This window comes from Peromyscus eremicus, chromosome 4 (assembly GCF_949786415.1).
Source record: "Peromyscus eremicus chromosome 4, PerEre_H2_v1, whole genome shotgun sequence".
NCBI lineage: Eukaryota > Metazoa > Chordata > Mammalia > Rodentia > Cricetidae > Peromyscus > Peromyscus eremicus.
The window spans coordinates 79,540,586-79,563,929 of NC_081419.1; the positions used below are offsets into that span (position 1 = coordinate 79,540,586).

A 23,344-nucleotide genomic window follows, 5' to 3' on the forward strand; every position below is an offset into this window, starting at 1 on the left:
GCCACACCCCCTAATAGTGCCACTCCCCTTGGGGGCCATTTCCTACCACCATTATCCTGTCTCAAAAAAATGAAAACTAAAAACAGAAACATATCCCTACTGATATGTAGACTTCTTGTTGAATACTTTTATTATTAGATGTGTTTATTTTATATGAATGAGGATGTAGATGTACTGTGTGCGTACATTGCCCACAGAGGTCAGAAGAGGGCACTGGGTCCCCTGAGACCAGAGTTACATATGGTTGTGAGCCACCATGTAGGTGCTGGGACCCAAACCCAGGTCTTCTACAAGAGCAACAAGTGCTCTTAACTGCTGAGCCATCTCTCTAGCCCCAGTACTTTCTTACATAAATATATTACTGTCATATCCTCTAAATCCCTGATTTTCTATATAAATTCAACATAATAATTGTAAATCAACTCTCCTTAAGGACTCATCTAGTCCTTAACATCAATATATCATTTGAGTAATGGTTTTTTGACACATACGAGTATAAAATTTTTATTAAGTACAACTTCATATTTAGACATCCAAGCTAAAAATATCTTTAGGCTACATAATTTGTCCTTAAAATACAGAGTGCACATACACACAGACATTAGAAGTTCAGTCTCCAAAATACTCATTGAAGATGTCTGGATGAGTCTTATGGAACTGGCCCAGCAGTTTCTTCTTCTCTCTGGCAGAGAGTTTTGAATCCTCATCAATAGTCTTGAGTAAGTTCAACAGTTCGTCTTTGGTTTTCTTCTGAGCACTGCTAGAATAGTCACTTTCATCAATTCTCTGGCAATAAATATAGCCTTAAGGTTTAAAAGCAAGAAGTTCCAGTTAATGACTCTATTCCCACACTCAACTAGAAAAATCACGCAGTAGTTTCTTTTCTTTTCCTTTGACATTCTATAAAATAAATCAAAGAGGATGGTAAGAATAACCTTGATCAAGGCCTATTTTTTCTTTTTCAAGACAGGGTTTCTCTGTGTAGCCCAGGCTGGCCTCGAACTCAGAGAGATCTACCTGCCTCTGCCTCCCGAGTGCTGGGATTAAAGGTGTGCACCACTACCCAGCAATCAAGATATGTTGTAGAATATTATTTTAAGGTATGTTACTTTTGTTTAACTCCGTGAAGCTGTGTTACTGTGCCTGTCTAAAACCGCTGATGGTCTAATAAAGAGCTGAATGGCCAATAGTGAGGCAGGAGAAAGGATAGGCGGGGCTGGCAGGCAGAATACACAGAAGGAGAAATCTGGGAGGAGAACAAAGAAAAGAGAAGTAGCCAGAGAAGGAGGAGAACTCCAGGGGGCAGCCACCCAGCCACCCACGGAATAAGAGTAAGATTTACAAAAGTAAGAGAATGAGAAAAGCCCAGATGCAAAAGGTAGATGGGATAATTTAAGTAAAGAAAAGCTGGCAAGAAATAAGCCAAGCTAAGGCCAGGCATTTATAAGTAGGAATATGTCTTTGTGTGTGATTTATTTGGGAGCTGGGTTGTGGGCCTCCCAAAAGAGCAAAAACAACAATAACAAAGATGTTTTATGCTAGCCTATGAGATGGCTCATGGGAAAGGCCTCTGAGGCCGATGTTCTGAGTTCAATGCTTGTGACCCTTATAGTGGAAACAGAGAATCAACTCCTGAACGTTGTCCTCTGACCTCCACACACAGATGAGAGAGAGAGAGAGAGAGAGAGAGAGAGAGAGAGAGAGAGAGAGAATAAGCAAATGTGACTTTTAAAGGTTTTAAAATAGACAAGAAAAAAGAATCTGAAGTTGTTTTAGCTCAGGAAGAACTCTGCTAAGCCTAAAAAATTGAGGGGAATGTTTCAAATTATTTAGTTGAAACTAATCATAGCAAAATACTTTCAAGCCAGCACTACGGACTTGTCTTTAGAATGATGAAACATTAAATTGGGAGTGGCCTCATACACCTGTGGTCCCAGCACTTGGAAGGTGGAGGCAGGAGGACCAGGACGTCAAGGTCATCTGTGGCTACATAGCCATGGCCAGCCTGGGCTACAATGAGCTCGTGCTTTAAATTAAAAAAAAAAAAAAGAAAAAAAAGAAAAAAAAGAAAAAGAAAAAAAAAAAAAAAAAGGACCATGCAGACAATAGTCTTAAATTACCTGTGTCTTTATTAGGATCTCTTCCTTTTTGTATGGCCAGAAGCTTAACACTCACAATTTTATGTAGTGTTCCAGGAATCTTAGGAAGAAGGGACACAGGGCATTATTTGAGTGCATTTAGATCTGTTACAAATAAGCATGAATAAGCCTTACGGTCGGTGTCTGACCTTGAAAACATCTTTTTGGTGATCCATTAGGAAGAGTACGAGGAGATCAGTTTTGCCTTTGGATAAGTGTTTATTGTTGACGACAGCTTTGGAGAACACCCTTTTCACAACCATCCGATTGTCACTCTGTAAGCACAAGAACAGGCCGCACGGCACAGACTGAAAGCTAAAGCTAGTGCTAAGAGGAGAGCAAATAGGGAGAGCTGCCTCCCACTGCAGCATCCGGGTGCTGCAGACACTGCATACAACTGACATTTAACAACAGACTTACTTCTTCCTGTAACTTAAATTCAGAAGGATGCGCTGCGACAGCCATGAAGTACAGCAGTCTTCTAAATTCTTCTCTATTTTGGGAATCCAGAAGCTTCAGAAACAGCTGAGTAGCTTCTAATGCTATTTCTGTCTTCCCATTTACTTCAGCCGAAAGAAAACAAATGCTTCATTGACCAAATAAAACTCTACTAAGATGAACAAAGCTTGTTACACTTTATGCTAAGTAGCACACTTCCTCAAAGTTATTTCCAAAAGCAAAAACCAAACAACAAAGTGGGAATGAAACCAGGAGAGAACCAACTCCGGCAGGCTGTCCTCTGACCTCCACACATATGCTATGTATGCAGGTGGACAATGCACATACACTCTCAAATAAGTGCAATTTCAAAAAATAAAATAAAATGAATGACCAACACCATACAGACAGCCTGCTCTCAAATCAGCAATTGATACTCTAGGCCCTTGTCACAGACTGTCTTCTGGTGTTGAATCTGACTCTTGGCTTCTTACATTCCCACTGTTTCCCATGAGCACACTCTGAAAGTGTACTGTGTGTAGAATGCTGATAAGTGTACTGAGAAAACTAGAAGGGACTCTGACTTTGTTTTCAAAATCCCCGAGAAACAGCAGGACCACGCAGATTGGAGAGCAGAGCGCCGCCCTTCTGACAGGCTGCAGGGCCAGGCTGGCAACCCTCCTAAAACGAGAACTGCAGCTCCTGCCTAAGCTTACAGCAAATGACAGCCGTGTCCTGAGGCAGCCACGTTCCCTCCTAGAGTGGCTACGGTCTCAGAGGGAGCCCTAGATGTGTTCGGTATATTCTCTAAGACTAGCCCAGATCCCCTCCCAGCTTTCCAGGGTTCTATTTTGGTTCACGTTGAGGACAATTAACTTTGGTCTCTGTGGTCAGAGCTCACTCACCTAGGAGCTCCGCTATTCCATTATGGACGTCACACAGGTGATTTAACAGAGGCTCCCTAGTGCTATAATATTTGCTAATAGCATCGAACAGAAGTTCCTTCACTAAGTCTGTTCTGTCTGGTTGCTCAGGAAAATTTCTGCTTATGTCCACAACCATCTGGTCAGGAAGATACTCCAAGCAGTCGATGGCTGCAGAGATCCATTCATCTTCCCTAGAGCAAGGGAGAGGAGAGTTATTTTAAAATGCAAAGAGAACACATAGACACATAGTATCTAATTCCCAAGATAGTTCATGCTTGCCATCAGGATAAATTTTTCCATACTTAAATACAGTAAAATCATTTGTTATATTCCTAAATTGTGTATGACAGGTCAAAGAAATTAGCTAAATTGCATTTTCCTTGTGTGTAAAAATATCTACTACAATAAGGATGTGAAGGTCATCAAAATTAAAACTTAATCCGGAACTCTCAACTGTTGTGAGATATTTATTCACATTGCATGAAGATGTGTCTATATTTCACCTTGCCTGCCTAAGGTATCTGATTAATTTAATAAAGAGCTGAATGGCCAATAACCAGGCAGGAGAGAATAGGCAGTACTTCCAGGCAGAGAGAGGAACTCGGGGTTAGAATCTGGCGTGGTAGGAGACGCCAGGGAGACATGGAGGGAGTCGAACATACAGAATGGAGGAGGTAAAAAGCCATGAGGCAGAATGTAGATTCATAGAAACAGGTTAATTTAAGTTATAAGAGCTAGATGGGTACAAGCCTAAGCTAAAGGCCAAGCTTTCATAATTAGTAAGAAGTCACCGTGTAATTATTGGGGAGCTGGTGGTCCCAAAAGAAAGTCCGACAATACCCAATCTTGATTCTCCATAGTGCTAGGATTACAGATGTCTGACACCACTGACATCTCGTTTCAGACTGACTCTTAAAGCTGTAATTCTACCATACAATGTTGCTAACTTCAGAGCCACATGTATGATGTGTTATCTCAGGCTTTAGCTAGGACAGAATACAATAAAAGACAGCATTTCAAAACAATTAAATCAATGGGTAAAATGTTCTTCTTTTTGAGATTAGGGTCTCTTGTGGCCCAGGCTGCCCTTCAACTCACTATGTAGGTAAGGATGATGGCGTACTTTTGATCCTCCTGAGTGCTTGGACCACAGGCACTTGCTACTGTTATGTGGCACTGGAGATTAAACCCAGGGTTTCATATATGGGAGGCAAACACTCTACCAGTTGAGCTACATCCCCAGTCAGAAAATGCTGTGTTCCAATAAATTTGTTATATGTCCTCTACTGCCATAGACTTGAGACAGCTAGGATTTATAAAAAGATGAAGCTAGATTATCTTTAAGGTCATTTCTAGCACAAATTCTGAATATTTAGGTAATTATAAAAATATTTCCACCAAGCCATGGTGGTGCATGCCTTCAATCCCAGCACTCAGGAGGCAGAGACAGGCAGATCTCTATGAGTTCAAGGCCAGTCTGGTCAACAAGCTAGTTCTGGGACAAGCCAAGGCTACCAAGCCAAGGCTACACAAAGAAAACTCTGTCTTGAAAAACAAAACAAACAAAATTATATGTATAATATACATATATATGTATAATATACATATATATATATTTCCACATTGCTTTAGGTTATAGAAACACAAACATGTAGAATCAACTTCCTATTATATATGCAGAACTTAAGAGTTAGCATGCTAAATTAAGATCAACACTTTCATCTAAGACTTTAAGCCTTAAATTTTTATTTTTTTAAAAATTGTTGCCGGGCGGTGGTGGCGCACGCCTTTAATCCCAGCACTCGGGAGGCAGAGCCAGGCGGATCTCTGTGAGTTCGAGGCCAGCCTGGGCTACCAAGTGAGTTTCAGGAAAGGCGCAAAGCTACACAGAGAAACCTTGTCTCGAAAAACCAAAAAAAAAAAAAAAAAAAAAAAAAAAAAAAAAAAAAATTGTTTTTTCCAGACAGGGTTTCTCTATGAAACCTAGCTGTCATGGAACACACTATGTGGACCAGGCTGGCCTGGAACACAGAGATCTACCTGCCTCTGTCTCCTGAGTGCTGGGATTAATGCGGTGGCAGCCACCTCACTGGGCTCTTTAATACTATCTGTTAGCATTCAACTATTCATATTTTAATAGTGTGTTGAAACGCAGAGCTAGGAAGAACCAAAAAAGTAAGTTGTACTCCTTAACCATGTCCATCTCCTTAACTGGACTGGAACACTACCTACTGAGGCAAAATAATTACACATTAAATCAACTGAAATCACAGAAGCTATTTTGATCTTTTATAATTTTCCTTAGAAGAATATTCCAAGTTATGAGGAACATGAAACTCATAAAACAGTCTGCTCTTAGCACTATAAGACTTAAAATCTTGAGATTTATATTCACACACACACACACACACACACACACTCACACACTCACACACAGAGAGAGTTTTTTGAAACACAGTCTTGTAGCTAGAGTTTTCCTGCCTAGCACACAGTCAGGACAAATCTCTCTCACCTGCCAGTCCCACAGCCGCTCAGACCCAACCAAATAAACACAGAGACTTATATTGGTTACAAACTGTATGGCCATTACAGGCTTCTTGCTAACTGTTCTTACAGCTTAAATTAATCCATTTCCATAAATCTATACCTTGCCATGTGGCTCATGGCTTACCGGCGTCTTCACATGCGGCTTGTCATGGTGGCGGCTGGCAGTGTCTCCCTGACTCAGCTTCCTGTTCTCTCAATTCTCCTCTCTGTTAGTCCCGCCTATACTTCCTGCCTGGCCACTGGCCAATCAGTGATTTATTTATTGACCAATCAGCAACACATTTGACATACAGACCATCCCACAGCACAGTCTCAGTATGTATGAGGCCCTGACTGGCCTCAAACTGCCAGAGCTTCCTGCCTCTGTCTCCCAAGTGTTGGGATTACAAGTACAGGGTCTCATGCAGCCCAAGCTGGCCTCAAACTAGCTACACAGCTGAAGGAAACCTTAAATGCTGATCCTTCTGCCTCTGCCGCCTAACTGCTAGGACCCCAGGTGTGTGCCACCACACCTAATTTTAATCAGTGCAAGGCTTGAACCCAGAGCTTTTTGCACACTGGGCAAGCACTCTACCCACAAACAATCTGAAATAATTATATTATTTACACATACTGAGAGTCACCATAGGCCCTGAGAATCCCTCGGTCCAGATAGTTAGTGGTGTTGACCATGCCAGGCTGTCTCTTAGACTGAGGGACTTTAGGTACAGCCTCTTGCTGTTTGAGTAAGGAGTCAAGAAATGGAAGGTCGACAAGTTGTAGTAGACGTCCAATCGTCTCTTCTTGCCATACTTCATTAATAACTACACAGGAAAACAAAGCAGGAGGTAACAATTAACAGCTATTCCATGCTCACTGCGGGATTTGTCTAGGCAGGTCTATTAAATTGGTGGCAGAAAGGAGGTACCAGGCCACCCTTACTCATGAGTGCTTTCTTTTAAGACAATCCAAGAGTTGTTTAAAGTGTAGGAGAACAGGCTCTGGACAACAGGAATTCTTGTCATTCTTTGTACTATATAAAGCAGTATGTCAGAGATAAGAGATCAAGCCATACAACATGTTAATAAGAGCTTTAGAAGAAAGAATGGTTCATTCAGCCTCAAAACTCATTTGAATCCATTGGCTGCAGAGTATTCCGCTCAGGCTTTCCACATAACCAGGATGGGGGAGGGGAAGTGGAAATCAAAATCATCAGGCTGCATTCCATGGCCACAAGGAAGAACATAAGAATTTTATTTATGATTTTTAATTTTTCATGTAACCTAATAAAATCGTAGAAAAAGAAACATCTGGGAGGATATACTGAGTAAGAATCTGCATGCAAAACATTTTAGATTTGAACCTCTGCCAGCTGATGGACAAAAGTCAGTGTTCAAGAGCTGTAACACTGATGTGTTGTTCAAGATAATAGACTTCTGTTGAAGCATAACATAAACAGCTTCAACACACAGCATATTCTTTCTCTGCTTAGATATTAAAATTCAGATAAAGGTTGGGAGGAAATACCGTCAACAACTGTGTCTACTGAGACTTCTATTTCTCACTGTGCATCATTAGTTTACCTTGAGGAGACAGCCTGGTAGAGATATTTATATGAGGGGAGTTGGCAGGCTTTAAACTCAGATTTTCCCACAGGTCCTCCAAAGTGTCCGACTTGATATCAGGTGACTTAAATAATGTATCTGAGTATCTAAAATAAAGTTTTAATCACAGGAATGATTAGAGGGCTGCAGTGTCTAGAGAGCTCTTGTTTCAAAACCAGAACATAAATGCAAATCCTTTTCGAGTCTCTACTCAATCCAAACACACTCACTCATACTCTCTCTACTTTTTGGGGGGGTCAGGGTCTCTTGCAGTCCAAGTGGTCTCGAACTCACTATGTAGCTGGAGCTGGCCCTGAACTCTTGAACCTCTGGCCCCCACATGCCAGATCCAGGGATCACAGGCAGGTACCACTACACCCAGCTCTAAAGTGCAAACACTCTAAACAGAATCTCCTGGGGACCTTTATTTAGGTGTAACTCAATGACTACAATTTTATCACCAATTTTAAAACATAACAAACATGAGCCAGGCTTGATGGTAAAACTTGTAATTCTAGCCCTCCAGAGGCAGAGGAGAGAGAATGTTGAGTTTACTGTGAGCCTGGGTTGCTATCTACACCAAGTTATGGGTCAGCTTGGGCTCCACAGTGAGACCATCTCAAAACAAACACCAAAGAAAAAAAATCCTGAAATTGGTCTTTGGTTCCTAGTTGGTATGAACATTCCTCTGTCACAGAAATATTAATATGTTTCATTACCACACAGTGTTAAAGACCGTAACAGCACTGTATAATATTTATATACAAAAGGTCCTTTCTAAAATCATCACCGTTGCAAATTACTATACATTTTTGGTCTCAAGGGTTCCAAACAAAGCATGAAGATGCACTTGAAGAATGGGGAGCACGTTCTACTTTACCTTATTTCCTTTGCTTGTGTCTATAGAGATACATTTTGTTGAGAGACTTAAAAATATTTGAAAAGTCAATACCCAAAGGTCAGAGCTGAGCCAGAGCATCAGATCACTGTCTCTACAGCTTCGCTCCAACAATGAAGGAAAAGACAGGGCTCTGTACGTCATAAACTCACTACGCACTCCTCATCTGCGCTCACTTCAGTCACTGGTCCCACCGTCTCTCTGGTCTCCCTCTTTCCTCCCCCACGTTTGGTTAGCCTCATCTTCCCTAGCCTGCAACACTGCTTCCCTAGTTCTCCCCAACCACGCAGCACCATTTCCAGCCCCAAATGACCTTTCTAAAACAAGGTTCCATCCTGTTGAACGTCTTTCGTGGCCTTCCCAACACCTATTATGACCAAGTCCCAAGTTCCTTACCATTCCAGAGCAGTGGCGCACACCTGTAGGGGGATGGTTGGCTTGAGCTCAGGAATTCATGAACGCCTGAGACATTTAGGGAGACCTTGTCTCAAAACTTCAAAACAAACCCCAGACCAAAAGCACACAAATCCTTTAGGGTGTCACACAAAGCTCTCATTCACCGCTCACACACTGTATCCACCACTTTCTAGATCCCGAGGATGCCCTAGGAGCTGGTGTCTCTCTCTCCCTGCCCTTCCTTTCTCTCTGTTCTCATCCCACTTTGTATACAAATTTCCATTTTTTTACACTGTTACTATAACTTGAGACAGAAAAACAAAGTTTGTTGACTGTTCCTGCAAAATACAAGTACAAACAAATTCAGTCTAGGATGTGCCTAGTACATCAACATTTTGCTATATTTTATTAAATTTACCATCATTTAGATTGTAGTCAAAATTATCACTTACAACCTTTTTGTGTTTGTTTGTTTGTTTGTTTGTTTTGTTTTTTGAGACAGGGTTTCTCTGTGTAGCTTTGCGCCTTTCCTGGAACTCACTTTGGAGACCAGGCTGGCCTCGAACTCACAGAGATCTGCCTGCCTCTGCCTCCCGAGTGCTGGGATTAAAGGCGTGTGCCACCACCTCCTGGCTTCACTTACAATCTTTTAAAAAAAAGTAGAAAACAATTCTGCTAATACGCCCACGATCCCCTAAGAGCAGGACTCACTGGAAGGTGGGACTCACCTGGAAGGTGGGCACACTTTGTTCTCGTTGCCTGGTTGACTGTTCTGAGTAGGCAGAGTTGTGAACCTATACAGGCTGCAACTACTATCTTCAAATGCAGGCTTTCTGTCCTTCCCGAAGACTCTGGTTGGGACCGCTTCAAATACTTTGTAGTCCATGAGTGCCTGACAGACTCTCACCACTTTGGCCCGAGGGATTTCGACATCCCCGAAGAATTTGTTCTGAGTTAAGTGAGCGTAGATGACGTCCACAGCCTCGGAGCCCACGAAGCAGTCGTGGTGCCGTTTTAAGTGGTGCCTCCGTTTCTTCACCTCCACTTGGGTCTGAAGGGTGTTTATAATGCTGCTCCACACATACGTGGCTCCAAAGGGCTTCTGGGCCACACTGAGACCTAAAAGGAGCAAAATCAGAGAAATTGGGCATTAGCACTTGGCTCATTTGTAATGAGGTCTACGCAATTCCTAAGCAGAAGGCAGCAATTTCCAAAGGCCATACAGAATAAGGTGAAGGGCAGGTTATTGAAATACTGTTATCAGTGGCAATTTATTTAACAATTGAGTGCCTGCTGTCTACCAAGTGCTGTCCTGTGTGGCAGGCACAGTAGTAACAAAGCCCAGTCTGCTCTCACATTTAAAGACACTATGGGCAGATCCAAACATTATGCTCAGTCAGTGCTGAAAAGAAAACAGCTTCCGGGATCGGTGCCTCACCTGGGACACCAGCACTCAGGAGGCTAAGGCAGAAGGGTCAAACTTTGGGACCAACCTAGGCTACCTAGTGAGACTCTGTCAAGAAAGAGAGAGACAGACAGACACACACAGGTGGGGGTGGAGAAGCAGCAACTGAGTAAGAGAGTGCTATTTTATTACATTTATTTATCGTGTATGTCTCCCTGGGTTCAGTCTCCAGCTCTGGAGAGACAAAAATCACAAAGACCAAAGACAGAAAAACTAGGGGCCACTTTTCCAATTGCTACATCTAACAGGGACTTGAGTAAAACCAGGAAGTGAGCTGTACAGATACCAGGGGAAAGAACAGAGAACAGAAAATCTAAAGGCCCAGGGGCATGCACTCTGCTAGGATAGGCCAGCAAGGCCAGGGTGGCATGGTGAGGGAGCCACAGTAGGAAGTGAGATCAAGTGGGTAGACCATCTACCACCAGCAACATGCAAGATTATCCAATTATCCAGTCTTCAGCAGCAAACCCATGAGGCAGAGAGCATCTCGAATTTGAGATATAAAATGTATTCACAGGTTGCGTGCTACTTCTAAGCATACTGAAATCACTCTGGAATTGACTCACAGTCACACACATTCTCTCTCACAGGCTGCAAGAACAAACTAATATTTCTAAAGCTTCCTGTTTTGCAGGCTTCTAACTTAAATACTTAGTAAGCAGGGTAAAGTTACAATAGGAGTTTATTAACCACTGCAAAAGATAAGGGTGTGCAGAGAGGAACCGGGAGGAGGGTAGGGTCGGGAGACTTTGGTCAGGATGTAAAAACAAAAACAAAAAAACAAAAAAACAAAAAAATTACATGGGGGGGGGTGGTGAACACAGAAACAAAGTAAGATTTTTGCCGGACACAAAAACGGGAAAATGAGCTTTGAAAGTTTTCCTGTCAGGCCAGGGAGGCTCAGCGGGTGAAGACAATGGCTGCCAAACCTAACGGCCTGCGTTTACTCCCTGGAACCAACATGGTGGAATGAGGAAGCTGCCTCCCGAGAGCTGTCCTCTGACCTCCATGTGTATGCTCCGTGGGCATGCACACATGCACAAAATAGAAATTAAAAAAAAAAAAGTCTTGTTTTTTAATGTGAGAGAAGAAACTTTCCAAGCCAGCAAGATGACTCAGCAGCAGGTAAAGGTTCTTCCTCCAAGCCTGACTACTAAGTCCCCAGAACCCACAGGGCAGACGGACAGAACGGACTACCACAAACCGTCCTCTGACCTACACACACATACACACACAAAACAAATGAAATTTTGAGAAAATTTCCCGTGATATTTTTCCTTACATGAAACATTATTTGGCAAAAACACACAGAAGAAAAGGGAAATCAAAGGGCAAGAAAATGGGCCTTGGGTTTTAAGAAGCCGATGGACCTGATCCCAGCTACTTAGTTAATCATCCGCTCAGTACCGGGCGCTGCTCTCCCCACTCCCTCCACCCCTTCTTTATAGTCAGTGTGTGCTCTCTGATGAGCTACACTTCTCAAGATCCTCTGGAAATTCAGCAGTCCGAATTAAGCCCCTGCTTCTGTTAAATCTACTGCGTCATTTGGGTTCAGGATTCTCTTGGCAGAGAAGCAGGAGGGTTACTCCTACTTCCCTTCAGGGTTTAAAAGTAAGGAATGAGGAGACTGACCATGAAAGGAACCACTGCGTGGAGAGGAAGGAAACATAAACTCTGTGTGTGTGTGTGTGTGTGTGTGTGTGTGTGTGTGTGTGTGCATGCGCTTGCGTGTGTACAAGGTCACACTCAGAGACAGGCACAGGATGCCCAGCTTGCTACAAGCCTGCTGGGATCCAAAGTCCAGTCCTCAGGATTGTGCAGCGGCATGCACATCGTGAGTCCCCTCTCCAGCCCCTCTTCCTGCGTTTTTAAGAGAATACACGTGATGAGAACAGAAGACAAGCTCCTGAAGAACATTAAAACGCAGTTAAGGTTTTTTTGTTGTTGTTTTTTTTTTTTAACATTCTGTGTGTGGGCATGTGCATGCCAAGGCATGTGTGTGGAGGGAGGAAGACAACTGGCAAAACTCACTTGGTTCTCTTTCCAACATGTGGTTTCTGGGCTGGAACTCAGACCATCAGGCTCGGTGGCAGGCACTTTGACTGGCTGGGCCATCTCACCTACCTTAAAACTCATTTTAATGCAATGGAGAAATAGTTGTTTTTCTGTTGTACTAGGGATTGAATTGAGTACTGTAGCACATGCTCAGCATTCACTTTGCCATCAAATATACCCTAGGGCCATGCATTTTAAGTTCATCATTTGGGATCTACATGCTGTGCTGAAGTGTAAGGAGTACACTCAGTCACCACACTATATTACTTCAGAGTATAATTTCGTAACTGCTAGCAACTCTAACACATTTTCCTGTGAAAATTAATAGCACACATATAAATCCCTCTGTTTACTTGCAGGTTTTCAACACCAAACGATGAGTAATTTATTACCTACCCATTATTATGTTAGTTCAAAATAATCGGTGAGATTGTTTTCAGTTTTAAAAATTGTATTTAAAAATGAAGATAGCTGGGCATGGTGGTGTATGCCTTTAAAGCCAGCACTCTGGAGGCAGAGGCAAGTGGATCTCTGGGAGATGGAGGCCAGCCTGGTTTACACAGTGAGTTCCAGGACAGACAAGGATACAGAATGAGACCCTATCTCAAAACAAAACAAACAAACAAAAAAAACCCAACACCAAACAAACAAAAAACACTAAGGTAACTCTCAGTATAGTAGAAAACCAGAGAAATAACCGTTGCCAGCCTCATGAACATTAGGTAAGCAGTTTCCAGAGTGCAGTGGAGATAATGATGAGAAACGGTGAACTAGAACCAGACTGACAGCAGTCTAGGGTTTGCTGCTGAGTAAAGCCAGGGTCGGTGTTCAGGGACCTGAGAATGGGAATCCAGAACTCAGGGTTAGCGGCACTCCCACAGGCACACGAGCAAAGGTGTCAGCAGCCACAGCTGCTCCTGCCGCCCCTTCCTTCTTCTGGGGAGGGAATAAGGTGAGGCAGGGCAGGGGGTCCCTATGTAGTCCAGGAACTCACTTTATAGACCAGGCTGGACCTGAACTCAGAGATCACTCGCCTCTGCCTCCTAAGGGCTGGGATTAAAGGTATGGCCACCACCCTAGGCCCAACACCCTACGTTCTTAATTTATCTAATATGAGATCAAAGTGAGATTTAAATTAACTTAATGTTGGCTCTGTAATCTTTCAAACTTTTTTTGAGACAGGGTTGTTGTTGTTTTGTCTCTGTGTCAGGTTTTTTGTTTGGTTGCTTTTGGTTTTTTTGGTTTTTTTCAAGACAAGGTTTCTCTGTGTAAAGGAGTGTGCCACCACCGCCAGGCTTAATGTAGCCCAGGCTGGCCTGGCTTAATGTAGCAGCAGCTTGGTCTTGAACTGATGATCCTCTTGTCTGCTTCTCAAATTCTGAGATTGCAGGTGGACTTCAAATGTTATTGTATCATTTTCAATAATACCTGACACTGGAGTACATACGGCACGACAAACTGTGTCTTCTCTAATTTAACCCAGATACCTGACTCTGAAAAATATTAATCATTCTGTCTTCAGAAAATTGAGGTTCAGTGTATTAAACTTGTCCTGGATTACAGAGATAGTAATTAAACACTAGTTTTCCTAATATTTACTTAGATAAGTTAATTATTTGGTTATGGGACTTAGCTCAGCTGGCAGAGTGCTTGCCTGGTATGTACAACGCTGGGCTTGATACCCAGCACTTTGGTGGTGCAGATCTATGTCCAAAGCTCCTTAAGATTAAGTTCTAGAGCAGTGGTTCTCACCCTTCCTAATGTGTGACCCTTTAACACAGTTCCTCATGTTGTGATGACCCCACCCACAAAATTATTTTGTTGTGACTTCAGAACTGTAACTTTGCTACTGTTATAAATCATAACGTAAATCGCTTTAGAGACAGAGGTTTGCCCAAAGGGCTGAAACCCACAGGTTGAGAACTGCTGATCTAAAGGGAAGCTCCCTAAGACTGAGGAAGTAGCTGGGTGGTGGTGGGGCACAACTCTGATTACAGGCATAATCTCTGAGTTCGAGGCCAGCCTGCTCTTCAGAGCTAGTTCCAGGACAGCCAAGGCTACACAGAGAAACGCTGTCTCAAAAAAGAAAAACAACAACAACAACAACAACAACAACAACAAAGAACTGAGGAAGTAAACCACTCAAAAGTCTCGGGAAGTCCCTGAAACTGGCCAGACTCACCAGGTTCTTCCCTCCCTGAGGTTATCTAAGCACTGAGGACGTCTGCAGAAGCAGAGACCATCTAAGCTGGGTCACGTGTGCAGTGAACTCCAGATTTCCAGCCTCTGTGAGCTGGGGTGGACTTCTGGGTTAGGGTTACAGCTGCCTCCATCCTAGCTCCTTTAAGTGATCCTCCACCCACACTCCTGCAAGTAACTCCACACACAACAGCCTGCCTGTCTGTCAGCCCACACACTGGTGAAGGCAAGAGGACCAAAAATCAAGGTCCTCCTTAGATATGCAGAGAGGTTAAAGACAACCTGGGCTACCCGAGACTCAGTCTCAGGAGAAGCTGGTCACAAGATACAGGATTAGAATTCATCTTTCCTTCGGGATTCCTATTAAGTAAAACAACGAGAGAATCAAGAGATTAGGAGAAACAAATTTAACAGTTTTAAGATTAACGAAACCTTTCCCAAAGTATTTACAAACACTTGGCAGGCAGCACCCTTAAACAGAGCATTGTGAATTCTATAATATATACTATACATGGGAGGAAGACAGGAAAGTAAGTGAAGCAAACCTGGAGAGATCAGACTGTCTTTCATGTTAAGTGAAACAGACGTTAAGGCCAGTAATTTTCTTTTCTTTTTAAAGACAAAGTCTCAATATATTGCCCAGGCTGGTCCAGTACTCCTGGGTTCAAGCGACTCTCCAGACCTAAGTAATTGGTGTACAAGTGCTGTTCTCACACCCACCTGGGCTAGAGACAGCATTAAAGACACAAAACTTAAAACACTTGGGCCACAAAGTAGGTCAGTACATAAATCCTAAAACGTAAGTTGAAGTCCTTAATCTGTAATTAATAAGACAATAAGGATGCTGACCGCGAGGGGCGCACAGCACGAACAGCATGGGAAAGCGAATGCACAGGAATTGAGTAAGAAGTGAGGAATAACTTTCCCGTATTAGCCTGCTACTGAAATGTGGGAAATCAGGAAGTTTTACAGGTTGGATAAGACTGTAGGAAAGATTAAAGAACAGATTAGAGCAGGGCGGTCAGCACCTGTGTGCCACATAATGTTTCCAGAGTCCTCCATGCATGATAAAAGCCAGCCCTTTCAAGTCCTCTCTGTTCTCACTGACCATTAATTCTCAAACACTGCATTCCGGGATATTTCCCCTCAAGCATCGCCACCCACAGACCCAAAGCTCATGTTCATACAGATAGAGCAATACATAATGTACCTTGGACTTGACAAGCCAATGTGCCAAAACTCATACCAGGATAACCAGTTTTCTTAAGTGGTGACTTCACCAGTTGACTACAGATCCCCAATGCTGGGTAGGAAGGTGCTTATCATCCATCCAGACCGAAATGAATGTCAGCAGGATAAACTGACTTGCTGTAATTTCCACACAGAATATAGAGACGAAAAAGTACACAGTGATTGTTTTGTAAGTCTAACAGTCACAAGGGACGCTTCAGTCTTTCCTCAAGCCTCACTACCATATGAGCTGGACAACTCACAAAAATTCTACATTTTTTCTTTTTCTTTTCTTTTCTTTTCTTTTCTTTTTTTTTTTTTTTTTTTTGAGACAGTTTCTCTGTAATAGCCCTGGCTGTCCTAGAACTCGCTCTGTAGACCAGCTGGCCTTGAACTCACAGAGATCTCCCAGCCTCTGCCTCCCAAGGTTTTTGTTTTTGTTTTTCAAGAGAGGAAAATTCTACATCTTGAAGCCAGGGACTGTGAACACCTTTGATCCAAGGTAGGCCGAGGCAGAGACAGGCCAATCTCTGAGCTCCAGGACAACCAGAGCTACAGTGAGACCCTGTATGATGTAATGAAAATGAAAATAAATAAATAAAATTCTACATCTTGACGCTTTCTAACATTTGGTCAACTGTGTTCTAAAACATCGTGGCCGGCCGGGGCTGGAGAGAAGGCTCAGTGGTTAAGAGCACTGGCGACTCTTCCTACCGGGCAGCTCACAACCTTCTGTAACTCCAGTTCCAGGGGCTCTGACTCCTTCTGGGCTGACACACACACATGATGCAGGCTTACATGCAGGTAAAACACCCACAGATATGAAATAAAAATAATTTAAAAATTTAAAAACATCATGACCAGAGGAATCTATGAATCTAAAAACAGAGATTTAAGCTCTGTAGGTAAGATCCTTTGCCACCCAACATTCAACACTCATTATTCAACAGCTGAATAATGCATTTAAGCTTGGTTTCAGGCCTACACTGCTAATTACAAGCATTTAGATACAAACACTGAATATCAAACAAATGACGGTTCCGTAAGAAAGAAAGAAAACACGGGAACACACTGAACCTTGCTGGATACAAACCCAGAAATTAAACTAGGTATCTAACATTACAGTCCGCTGCCTTTTTGTTTTTGTTGAGACACTGACTTACGAAGTCCAGGTTGGCCTCAAACTTTCTACGTAAGCTAACTAAGGCTAGCTTGAATTCCTGATCCTCCTGCCTCCACCTCCAGAGTGAAGTGCAGGCCTGAACTACCACGCCCAGGTTGCAATCCTAAGTGCTAGAGTAAATCTAGGCAAGTAAACAATATTTTTTATTTGCTGGAAAACAATAACAGCTCTTTGGCAAGACTCGTTTTCACGGATATGGGAACTCTTGTCTAGTCCTAAACGTTTAATTAACAGTAAGTTTCAGTTTCAAGATAATTCTGACCTTTAGTCATTTATTTGAAATACTGATCATCACCATTTTTAATAATACATAGTAATTAATAAAGCTATTAGCCAATAATCCATTTAAAGCCAACTCATAAGTTAGCCATGGTGGGATGTACTTTACTCAGAGATTACAAGGGACACGCAGGATCAACCATGAAAACAGCAGTTCGCCCTTACTGTGAAAACCTAGTTATGGACAAAGTAACTCCAACCATGCAAACTCCCACAAGTAGACCAACACACACATTCTAAACCAGATTGTGACCGACGGGCAACATGCACACAGAACTCCTGAAGACATGCTTTTTGTTTTGTTTTGTTTGCTCTTGAAACGGTCTCACTATGTAGCTCTGGCTGACCTTGAACTCACAGAGATCGCCTGCCTTGGCCTCCCAAGTGCTGGGATTAAAAAGGTGTGTGTCACCATGCCCTTATACTACTTATAAGTAAACATGCAATTACATTTTCAATCTAAAGCTTTGCACTGAACTTTTTAAAAGTCATTGAAATAACTGATTTTTTCCTTCCCATAAAACTTTAAGAAATAGAGCTAGTGAGTATTTTTAAAGTTTCCTTCCAGTTATAGAAGTTCCAATTACTCAGCAGCGTTTTGGGTTGTCTCAATATTGCTTTAACACTGGTTAATGGACATTTGTTAGTTGTGGATGATTGCTAACTACTAAAAACCATTTGTAAAGGTTAATCCAATGGTTCTCAGTGGATTATTTTGCATCCTCATCAGACCTATTGGGAGATGTTTTTTTATTTATCACAACGGGATGGAAGGGGCTTACTGACATCTAGAAATGCTGCTAAAAGTCCTACAATACACAGGATGGTTCCCACAACAACGAAAGTGTCAGCCGCGCCTGGGTTAAGAAACCTGGGGTTAATAAACACTGTTCAGGTTTGGGAACTTGTGTTAAGGCATGACACAGTGCTAGATGCTGCAGATACAGAGTAAAACAGCATGGACCTGGGAGTCCCAGTGACCTGTGTTTCACTCTTGGGTCCACCCTTTACTAAAATCTAACCTCAGGCAAACTACCTCACTCGTCTGAGGCAATCATATATGTTAATGTGACTAACTGTGTACAACGGTAATGTCCAGTTAAAACCAGGGAGGAAACCATCAGTGTCCAGAGGAGCCCAGGGAGACATGACAACTCAGTGCAATAGTTACAATACCCTGCATAGGATCACTGAAGAGAAAACGTACAAAGAACACAATTAAAGAAATCTGGGTAAATTAGGACCTTTTTTGGTTAACAATCATCTGCCAATATTTGTATGTTAGTTCAGAAGGACCATACTTATGGAAGATATTCCACATGGACAGTGATGCCAAGTTCCAAAAGAAATTCAGTCAAAGACTGAAAAAACATGGGATACACAGCAGGGGATTTAACTTCTTTTTTTTTTTTTTTTGACAGGGTCTCACTATGCAGCCCTGGCCAGCCTTGAACTCACAGAACTCCACCTGCCTCTGCCTCCCTAGTGCTAAGATTAAAAGCATGCATCACCATTAAATCGTTTAGGATTTAAGATAATTTTATTTAAGAAATACAATTCCCCAAACATGGTGGCACACACCCGTAATCTTGGCACACTCAGGAGGCTGAGGGAAGAGGATGTGCAGCTTGAGGTGAGTTTGAGCTACAACAGAAAACCCTGTCTCCATGAATAAAGAAAAAGCTGGAAGACGGGAAAGACGGCTCGGACGTTAAGAACACTTGCCACTCTTTCAGGACCGGAGTCCAGTTGCCAAAACCCACATCTGGCAGCTCACAACCACCTATAATTCAGATCCACAAGATCTGATACACTCTTCTGGTCTCTGCAGTCATCAGCTCTCATGTGACACACACAAACTTAGACACACACATACATAGTTCTTTCAACACCACCACCACCACTGAAGATATGGGGGTGCCGTTCAGTAAAAAAATATTTGTCCAGCAAGCATGTATAAAGACCTGAGTTTGATCCCCAGCACAGAAAAATTATTTTTCCACGGTAGTCTTATTTTTTTTTTCAATTTTATTTCATTATTTTATAAGTATTTGCCTGAATGTATGTCTGTGCACTATATACATGCCTGGTGACTTCAGAGGCCAGAAGGGGAGGTCGGATCCCATGGAACTGGAGTTACTCACAGTTTATGAGGGTGTTAGTCAAACCCAAGTCCTCTGGAAGAGAAGCATGTCCTCTTAACTGCTAACTCATCTCTCCAGCCCCTTGATAGCAGTTCTAAAATCATTACTCAGGCTGGAGAGATGCTCCGTGGTTAAGAGCACTCACTGCTCTTGCAAAGAACCCAGTCTCAGCTCCTGTAACCCACACGGTGGCTACAACCATCTGTAACTCCAGTTCCAGAGGATCCTATGCATCTTCTGGCCTCCTTGGGCACCAGGCACACACTTGGTATACAAACATATATGCAGGCAAAACACTTACACATATAAAAAATTAATTACTTGGGGCTGGAGAGATGGCTCAGGGGTTAAGAGTACTGACTGCTCTTCCAGAGGATCCTGGTTCAATTCTTAGCACCCACACGACAGCTCGAGGCTGTCTGTAACTCCTACTCCAGGGGACTCAATGCCCTCTTCCAACCTCTGAAGGTACCAGTTACACATGTGGCACACAGACATACATGACAAGCAAAAGACTAACACACATTAAATAAATATATCTAAAAGATACTTTAAAAATTACTCAGAGAAATGGTTAGCAGACAATAACTGAAACTTCACGAAAACAGTAAAAGTCGAAGACGTTTCTATTACAACCGGGCGGCTGAGGCCAGATGGGGAACTTTCCTATACTAGAGAAACGGATACGGCAACACTTTTGCTGGATAATGCCTCTGACAGTCCAAGGTTGGTTTTCTAGCTGGCATCAGAGAGAAGCTGACTCTCAGATGCCTCGGTAAAGGCTGGCTGTAGGTACAAAATACTGACAAGAACGATTTTAACATGTTCTAAGAGAGCATCGACACAAGCAGGAACTGGCCCCCACTTAATTCAGAGATTAATGAGAAAGCATCTGGGAAGTATTCTGAGCTCCCTGGAAAAGTGACACCAGGCAAATTGGAAGACTTGGGTTACAGTATAAAGGGATAACAAGATAACATGCCGCTTTCTTGTTGGGCTGTATTAAGACAGGTGTCTTAAGTTCTGGCTGAAGATTAGCATAAAACTCTTTTTCTTCCTCATAAATCAGGTTCCTGCTTGTGCTTATAGCCCATTGAGAGTATGAAAGAGTTACTAATCCCTGGAAAGGGGGAAGTACAAAGCTGCTTGCCAGAGCACACAGAGAGGGAATGGCGCGGGACCAAAACCCTAGGCTCCCATTACCTTGCTCAGAAGGATGGTGACAGAGCAGCCCAGGCTGGAAGAGGCGTAAATAAACATTGGCAAACAGGAATTCCAGCTCTCAGACCTACGAGAACAGGCAGCAGACCCCTCAGCCCGCTATTCTTTGTGCAGAGGACAGGAAGCGGTCTTCCTTTAATAAAAACGTGCTAGCCAACAGGTCAGCTCTTCCCTCCGAGAGTCTTCTACACAGTTTTAAAATGTATTCCCCCTCACCATCTACAATCATGTTCACAAATGTCTAAAGCCCAGAACTTACATTTCAGCTGTGAGAAAAGACCTTCATGTTTAAGTAGGTGAATTTGGAAATCTCGTTTACCAGAGAGGGCCCAAAGCTGTCCTTTCAAGTGACAGAAGGATTGAAGCCTTTTAGATGAAAGCAGAATATGGTCAGTTTTTTGTTTGCTTTGGTTTTTGATACAGTCTCATCTTGTAACTCTGTCTGGCTTGGAACTTGCTGTGTAGACCAGGCTGACTCGGAATTCAGAGAACTGCCTGCCTCTGCCTCTCCCGTGCTGGGGCGAAGGGTGTGCACCATCCACTACAGCTGGCGTATATGGACCACTTTATAATCTGCACTGAGAAAGCACAATTGACAAGTGGTTCTCTAGCAAAATTATCATTAACCTTTTGGAGAGTACGTGGGGCATTAATTAGTAAGTCAAACACAATAGTGGGGCCACTGAGATGCACTCATCTGACCTAGAGGAAGGAATCACTGTTTCACAAATTGGCGTTTTACAAATGAAAAGCTTTGGTAGAAAGCCAATTTCTCCAGCTCCAGAAAGAGGGAAAGTGGTTCCTTATCCAGACAAAGCCAAATATCCCAAGTCATGCGATTCACCCCATTTGCAGAAGTAGAGATGTGATAGGGTCGGAATTTTAGGACGGGTTAGCTGATTCCGTTCAAAGATCTTAAACCCGCCCTCAGTGATTCAAAAACTTTGTCTCCCTCCCAAAGCCTTGTAACTATCAAAGAAAGAAAAAAAGGATAAAGCGGATTCACTGAGACACTGCTTGTACAGAAAGAGCTAAATTCACACAACATATGTTCCATCTTCCGAATCTGGGGAGCCACCGATCTCCGGTCCTACCATGCAGTCAGAGTTCGTGCTCCCGAAGCTGGGCAGGAAGCTATCCCAAATTCCGCGCTTGTCACAAGCCAGGCTGTGGAGCCTCACCCGGGGCCCCACCGCGAGCTCAGGTCGGGAAAGTTCCTAACATGCCGGGATGTGGCTGCGGCGGGGTGGGTGGCTCGCTGCCCACCCGTGGGGAGAAAGCGGATCCTCGCGGCCGCCCAGCCCGCGGAGCGCGCCTCCCGCCCACAGCCCGCCCCGCGCGGCCGCGGCCCTCCGACCCACCCGGAGGCCTCTGCGCCGGGCTGTGCAGAGCCGACAAGTTCAGCGCCGCCGCCTTCTCCCGAACCGTGGCCATGACCGCGGCGGGACAGACACCCCGGTCCACGCCGCCGCTGCTGCCGCTCCGCAAACTGCGCGCCCGCGCCGGAGCCCCGGGTTAACTGGCCCGGCGGAGGGGCGGGGCTCCAGGGGCTCCGCCCCCTGAGGGTCACGTGCCCCCGGCCAGCTCCCAGCTGCGGTCTCTGAACTCCAAAAAGCCGCAGGCCACTCAAGGTGGGCCGTGCCCAGGTAAAAAGTACTTCTTGGGGCGCGGCCTTTCGAGTGCTCCTCGGCACTAGCCCGAGGCTAGACCCGCTGGGTCGAAACGTGTCCCTCGGGGGTCTACCCTCGCCCCAGACCGAGCCTCCCTGCTCCAGGTCTCAGTGCCCTCACCTGCGAGTATTAAGACCAGGTTGGCTGAGCTTTTTAATGAGGATTACCTGAACCGACGTTCAGTTTAGGATTTGAACCATAAATGCTTCCAAGTGTGTCACGATAATAAATGCTTCGAGTTTTTTCCATAGATCCCGGCCCTCTAAAGAGCAAACAAAGCCTTATCTGGCTCAGGAGAGCAATGTCTAGAGGTCAGAGGACCGCAGCAACCAAAGATCATGGGGCTGCCTGCCAAGGAAATCTGTGTTGATTCTAAATTAACCCTGGGTCTGGTGAGCATGGGGCATGCTGCGGGAAGGGGAGAGTGGGAGAGCAGGCTGCAGGGGGAGGAGGGAGAGGGTTGTTGCTGGAAGCACCTTGGGTAGTTGAGGCAGGGAGACCGGGGGCCCAATGCTGGGGTAAATTGGCAAGGTTGAATGATGTAGGAGATCATTAACCCAATTGACGGATGCAAGTCCCTCCCCCTTTTTTTACTTTTCTTTTCTTCCTTTGAAGAAAGACAGGGTCTCACTATATACCCTTAGCTGGCCTTGAATTTGCTCTGTAGACCAGGCTGCCTACGAACTTGAGAATTTCTGGCTGCCTCTGTCTCCTGAGTGCTGGGAATAAAGGCATGCGCTGGCTGGCATTGATCGCCCTTTCTCTAGGGCCCCACCCCTTTGGGGGACTGGAGAGATGATTCAGCAGGTAAGAACTCTTGCTGCACTAACATAGAATCAGAGTTCGGTTCCCAGTACCCACGTACCTGCTCACAGCCACCTGTCCGTAACTCCAGCTCCAGGGTTTCTGATGCCATCTTCTGGCCTCTGCAGACACCCGAACTTAAGTCTTCATGGCTATGGTTGCACAACT

General features: G+C 43.9%; 1 protein-coding gene across 2 annotated transcripts; it reads right to left on the bottom strand.

The window, feature by feature from the left end:
• Positions 1-488: 488 nt before the first annotated feature.
• Depdc7 (DEP domain containing 7) lies at positions 489-22,199 on the bottom strand. Of its 2 annotated transcripts, none has more exons than XM_059261039.1 (9): positions 22,064-22,199; positions 9,655-10,045; positions 7,612-7,739; positions 6,663-6,852; positions 3,482-3,693; positions 2,559-2,701; positions 2,288-2,413; positions 2,121-2,199; positions 489-803 (listed from the first exon to the last, which is right to left on the bottom strand). In XM_059261039.1, exons 1-9 carry the CDS (start codon positions 22,134-22,136, stop codon positions 610-612), a joined length of 1,536 nt encoding a protein of 511 aa, XP_059117022.1. In that variant the 5' UTR covers positions 22,137-22,199; the 3' UTR covers positions 489-609. The 2 variants fall into 2 exon arrangements, with proteins under 2 accessions (XP_059117022.1, XP_059117023.1); XM_059261040.1 differs by having other exon boundaries at positions 686-900.
• Positions 22,200-23,344: the final 1,145 nt, after the last annotated feature.